The sequence below is a fragment of the Chelmon rostratus genome, chromosome 10 (genome assembly GCF_017976325.1).
Source record: "Chelmon rostratus isolate fCheRos1 chromosome 10, fCheRos1.pri, whole genome shotgun sequence".
In the NCBI taxonomy this organism is placed as follows: domain Eukaryota; kingdom Metazoa; phylum Chordata; class Actinopteri; order Chaetodontiformes; family Chaetodontidae; genus Chelmon; species Chelmon rostratus.
The window spans coordinates 3,021,342-3,027,565 of NC_055667.1; the positions used below are offsets into that span (position 1 = coordinate 3,021,342).

The following is a 6,224-nucleotide window of genomic DNA, read 5'->3' on the forward strand; positions in this document are numbered from 1 at the left end:
TCTGATAATCCTGATTGACATACACTGTGTATCTTATCATATAACTCAACATTGATCAGTAATTTAGAGTGATCATAATTTTCCTTGTGACTTAAAGGAATGAACTGTCCCCAGTTACAGAGTCTTCGCTGCTTAAACGCTTACCATTACTCCCATGGTCATGTTAATTTACTACTACTACATTTCCTTCTTTCTCTTCGAGCCATTATCAATAATTCAAACAAACAAACCCAGATTTTTTTTTCAGTAAACACTTTTTTATTTGGTTTGGTAGCAAAAACAGCACCTCAGGACAACAGTATGACGTGGGCAGCCTCCTAAGGGGTCGAACAGTTTCAGTTACAGGACACGCAAAGGGAAGACATGCACTACCTACTGTAGCAGGCAATTTTAAGACATTAGCTGACCAACAACGCTGAAGCACGGTTCAGTACATTCACATTCCTTTGACAACACCGCGGTCTGTTTGACGCAACACCGTTTGAAGGAAACAGCCTTTCATGTGTGGAATCGCCGTAGAGTTCAAGGGAGTGTTATTTTGTTTTTCAAAGTCGCAATTTGCCCAGTTTTTAATCTCACTTTGTGGGACAAAAACTACTCTTTTAGTACAGACAGACGACAGACATACAAAATAAATTCTTTGGTCCCTTTCAAATCTTTGGTAGTGTTAGGATCATTTATTGCTTCAGGAAAAAACACAATTAGGCTCTACTGGAGAGTGGTTGGCAAGCATTTCACTTCATATTTGTTTATTAAGATAGTTGGGGGGGTGAACTGTGAGTATAAAACTACCAGAGAGGCAGAGGAGATAGCAGACAGATAGCTACACCTACACCTCTAAGCTAGACAGCTCAATCCTCGATGACCTCAGAGGACTCGGACACCACTCTGCCGTCCTTGGTCTCAATCATCTTGATGACGACGTTCTTCTTGCTCTGGGTGTTGGTGCCGCTGAAGCCGCCCATGCTGCCGCTGCCGTACGCGCTGCCGCTGCCGTATGCGCTGCCGCTGCCATATCCGCTGCTGTAACCGCTGGAGTAGTTGCTTGAGTAGCCGCTCTTCATGTCGATGGGGAAGCCACCGTAGCTTGCTGGTGAAAGGAGGGAGGTAGGAGAAAACGCTTAAACTTGAAAAGGTGCAGAATCTGTTAAAGCTGAAGAATGCGACAAAATCCGATCAGTGAAGTTTGTTATGACAGGGACAACTTACTGCTCTGTTGGGAGATGTTAATAGCCTTGATGCCATTTGCCAGCCTGTCCTCCTCTCCCTCCAGCAGTTTCCTGTAGGTGGCGATCTCAATGTCCAGAGCCAGCTTGACGTTCATCAGGTCCTGGTACTCTCTGATCTGGCGGGCCATGTCCTGTTTGGCTCTCTGCAGGGCCTCTTCCAGATCCCTAATGCGGGCCTTGGCGTCCTTCACTGCCAGCTCACCGCGCTCCTCAGCCTCAGCGATCTGGGCCTCCAGGTTGGCACGCTGGGAGAAGATTTTTTTTGATTGTTAAATGGTATTCTAAAATGATATATGATGTTTGAAGGTGGCAGAACATGGTGCCAAAAATCTCTTTTCCATACCTGTCCCTTGACTGCATCAATCTCTGATGTCAGTCTCTGGATCATGCGGTTCAGGTCTGCGATCTCTGTCTTGGTGGCCCTCAGGTCGTCTCCGTATCTGCTGGCGGACGTCTGCATCTCCTCATACTGAACAAACATCAACAAAACAGCATGAGAAACTGCAAACTGTACTGATTAGAATTCAGTAAGTACTGCCTCGTGAACTGATTAATGTTTTTACTATATTCAATTAACCCATACTCAGACACCATATTTATCTTTCTAAGAAGATGATGTACGGTTATTTAAAAAATGAACATAAGAAAAATTCAAAATGAGCTCTCCATCACCTTGGTCTTGTACCATGTCTCTGCCTCGGCACGGCTGCGGTTGGCGATGTCCTCATACTGAGCCCTGACTTCAGCCACAATGGAGTCCATGTCCAGATTACGGCTGTTGTCCATCTCCACAATGACTGAGGTGTCCTTGATCTGGCTCTGGAGCTCACGCAGTTCCTGCAGAAGCACGAAAAAAAAGACAGATTAGAGAGATTTAACCTCACCTCACTGAGGAAACCCATCCAGCTAATGTACTTCCAAGGGGTGGCAAGAGAGACGAGTCAAGGTGCCCCAAAGGTGCTGAGAAAATGCAGGAAGAAATTTCTTCCACAAGCATCATCAGCATATGACTGGACAGATAAACCACAAACTTTAAAGGTTGGCTGTTTTAAAGCTGGGGGGGGTGTATGAAAGAAACAATGCCCCTGTGCTGATTTTGTGCCGTACCTCCTCATAGATCGACCTGAGGAAGTTGATCTCATCTGTCAGACTCTCCAGCTTGGCCTCCAGCTCAACCTTGTTCATGTAGGCCTCATCGACATCCTGGAACCAACCAAAATGTTTGTTATAGTCAGACATCGCCGTGAACTCACATTGTCTTCAGGAAAAAGGTGCTGACAGGAATTTTAGACAGGGTATGCAATTTGCAGCAGATGCAGATGGCGACGCTCACCTTCTTGATGAGGACAAAGTCGTTCTCACATTCTGTGCGCTTGTTGATCTCATCTTCATACCTGAGAGGAGAAAAGAAGTTCAGTTCACGGTCCAGTTTTGAGAGTTTATATGATAATATAACACTAGGAGGCGCCAGTAGTCCATCCCTAACTCTTGAACTCCTTTGGGCCATTTGCCTCACAGAGTATCTGTTGACTCAGGTCCAATCATGAGAGGTGATACTGATATTTCTCCCTCAGGACTCGGGCCTGATATGCTCCATTTGCCTGTGGACAACTGACAAATAAGCGTGGCGCTGTTGTAGCTGTGTGTGTTAAAGACGTGTGCATGTCAGCGTGCTTGTGTCTCTGGTGTAAAGCTATAGACAGCTTTGCTGACTGCCAACTCTCCAGTCATATGTAATGTAATGGGAACGTGCTTTCTCAATGTTGTAAATCCCTCGAGTTTGTCTGACGCAAGACAATAGACAGATGTAGGGAGTAGTCCACAAAAAGGTCAGCTCAGTGTACTGCAAGGCTAGTGTTGAAGCGCAACTACACAAACTGTTGCACACTGATCAGGATGTATGAGAAATACAGCTGTATTTCATTTATTCAAGAAGTTTCTCTGCATTTTGAAATCTGTCCAGTGTATCCAGAAGAATCCTGACATCCAAGACATTTAACCCCACTTGCCCCCTCCACACTCACTTGTTCTTGAAGTCCTCCACCAGGCCCTGCATGTTGTGCAGGTCGGCTTCCAGCTTCATCTTGTCGTTGCCCAGGCTGTCCAGCTGTCTGCGCAGGTTGGCGATGTAGGCCTCGAACATGGCGTCGATGTTGGAGCGGGTGGTGGTCTGTCCCTGCAGCAGGTTCCACTTGGTCTCCAGCATTTTGTTCTGCTGTTCGAGGAAGCGAACCTGATGTGTAGAGGGGAGAATGAGGGTTATTAATGGGGTTATTAGTCAGCAACCAAACAAAAAACCTTTACAATCAGTGACCTACATGCTTGTTTACTGTGACACATATGTGGAGACATTTTTCCTGTCTTCAGATATGTAGAAGTATTATGAAACTCCTTGTAAAAGTATGATGTAACTGCAGTCTGCTCTGCCCTGACATTGCCTCTGGGTTAACAACCTAACGACCAATCGTCAGGATGAACCTTACTATGGCTCCTATTCACCATCTACAGTCTCTGTTGTTCTTATCTATCTTTGGAGCTTCATAAGCTGCCGTTGGCCGTGCTTCCAGACTGGCTGAGCTTTTCCAAAGGAAGGCCTGACGTACATGCATCCTGACAGGAGGTAGAGGGGAGGGAGAACAAGAGGAGGTTGGAAAAAGCTGGCGATGGAGGAATTGAGCTAGTTAAGCCTTCTCCTGCATGTCTTCCTGTTTTTGTTCACAGTCAGAGAGGACAAACGCATAGTGAGAAGGGAGTGAAGCAAAGCTGAATCCCCAGGCAGATGCAGAAAGGTAAATATTTAACTGCGTTATGGATGTGATGAGGGAGGAGAAGGGAGGTGGAGGGGAGAAAACAAGGGCAATTCATTAGCTGAAGAGGGGGAGGGGAGAGGTGGAGGTGAAGAATGAATAGGTGAGGAGTTTGCATATTTGTGAATAGTAAAAGCGAGGCAGTGAAAGCACATATGTGACTCAGTGGACCTTGCTCCCTGACACATTGCACTCTTCAGGTAAGATCTGAGAACCTGTTATTGACTTCATTTGAACTGGACTACATGCAGATAGCAAAGTGCCTCCACAAGATAACCAAAGTTTATCTGGTTTGTGTTGATGAGTGCGACACACGCTTTATCTTCCTTCAATTACTCTGCCAGGAGGAGAGTTGACATGCAGCCGGTCGGCTGGTATTGAGCAGAACATGAAACCGGCTGGCCTTTTTAAATATTAACCCACTGCAGAGGCCTCAGAGGACAGATACGCTCCAGAGTATTACACAAATGATGATCCCAGTGGACACTCCTTTTAAAATGTGTCACTATGAAAGAAGGTATTGTCATTAAGGTAACAATAGCACTCGGCACTGACTCTGTGTGTGTGTGTGTTTGTCGGGGAGGGGTGGGAGTGGGAGTGGGGGCCACCAGGGCAGCAGAAAGAGCCACACCCCAGCTGAGGGAGGGACCATTCCCAAGGTAACTCGTATCACAAGCCCTGAGCTCTGCCCTGACACACCCTTTGAGTTCTCTCGCTCTCTCTTTGTCTTTCTCGTCTCCCCTTTCTGCAAGTCTGTTTTTCATCACTATAAAAGGGCAGCCTGAGCCAAAAGATAGTCACTGACATTCATTTTTTCTTCCCTGACTGAGTGTGTGGGAGGTGACGAAAGCAGAGAGGGGAATAAATCAGCTTTCTCCTCACAGCAATAGAGCAGATATCAGCGTTACAAGACATGTGGCAAGCATATGGACCTCTCTGTCAAATATTACTTAACAACGCTGCACACTGCAGAGAAACTTTCAGCTTATGGACTCCACTGACACTGAGCTTTCCACCCACCTGAAGCAGTTTCTGTCTGCTTGAAGAGAATAATAAGGCAAGAAGCACAACCTGGACAGTCTGAATGTTTCACACATCCACCCACACACACACACACACACACACACATCTGTCCAAGCTCTTACCTTGTCAATGAAAGAAGCAAAGCGGTTGTTGAGGGTCTTGATCTGCTCCTTCTCCTGGGTGCGGACAGCTTGGATGGAGGGGTCAATCTCGAGGTTCAGGGGGGCCAGCAGGCTCCTGTTCACAGTCACGGCGGTGATAGGGGCTGGAGCAACCATGCCACCAGCGTAGCCTCCACTCATGCCCAAGCTTGCACCACCCATGCTTGAGCTCAGGCCAAAGGTAGATGAGCTGGTGATGCCAGCTCCTCCGAAGCCCCTGCTGCCCCCATAGGAACTCTTGACACTGTAGCTCTTGCGGGCGCTGAGGCTTGGTGCAGTATAGGAACTGCTGCTGAAGCTCCGTGGGGCAGTAGAGCTTCTCATAGTGTAACTGCTGCTCCTATAAGTCGACATTCTGAAATCTGGAGAAGGTTTTTTCTTTTGGATGAAAGTAGTCTTGGAAGGTCAGACCGAGTGGTTCGGTTGGCGAGGCAGGCAGGCAGGCCAGCAGAGGGGATAGATCAGAGTGGATAGAAATGGGAAGACACAACTGGGGAGTTTTAAAGCCTGTTGCTGTGGGAGGGGACTGTGGTGCGCTGCCATTGGCTGCAGGTCTGGGTGAGAGGGGGAGGCAGGGCTGTAACATTACACTTCTATGACACATAGTCCAGTCACTCAAAACCATTACCTACCTGGACTTTCTACAAGCCTCTCTGTGTTGTTAGAGAAAACCTGGTCTTTAGAGAGGATTGCAGAGTGGTTGTGTTTCTTTGCTTTAATCTCAACCATGTGTGTATGTGTGTGTGTGTGTGTGTGTGTGTTTCTCCAGGTAAAAGAGTTCAAACACACCACATCTGATTCAACGTGTAAGATCATGACGTCTGGTCAAATTTAAATAATAATCATTTATTTACAGCAGCTCAGTGTAGTGTGTGTGTGTGTGTGTGTTTGAGGGAGGGAGGTTTGTTGGTGGTGGTGATCAATCCGTTCTACAATTAAGCACTACGCGCTCTCCCAGCTGTTTTATATATTGAAATACACTGGAAGTCCCAACAGAGCTCTTA

At 46.9% G+C, this 6,224-nt stretch overlaps 1 protein-coding gene across 1 annotated transcript; it reads right to left on the minus strand.

The window, feature by feature from the left end:
* Positions 1-235: 235 nt before the first annotated feature.
* Positions 236-5,688, minus strand: krt8 (keratin 8). The gene is made up of 8 exons (XM_041945141.1): positions 5,182-5,688; positions 3,254-3,462; positions 2,563-2,623; positions 2,337-2,432; positions 1,902-2,066; positions 1,573-1,698; positions 1,210-1,474; positions 236-1,090 (listed from the first exon to the last, which is right to left on the minus strand). Exons 1-8 carry the CDS (start codon positions 5,572-5,574, stop codon positions 852-854), a joined length of 1,554 nt encoding a protein of 517 aa, XP_041801075.1. The 5' UTR covers positions 5,575-5,688; the 3' UTR covers positions 236-851.
* Positions 5,689-6,224: the final 536 nt, after the last annotated feature.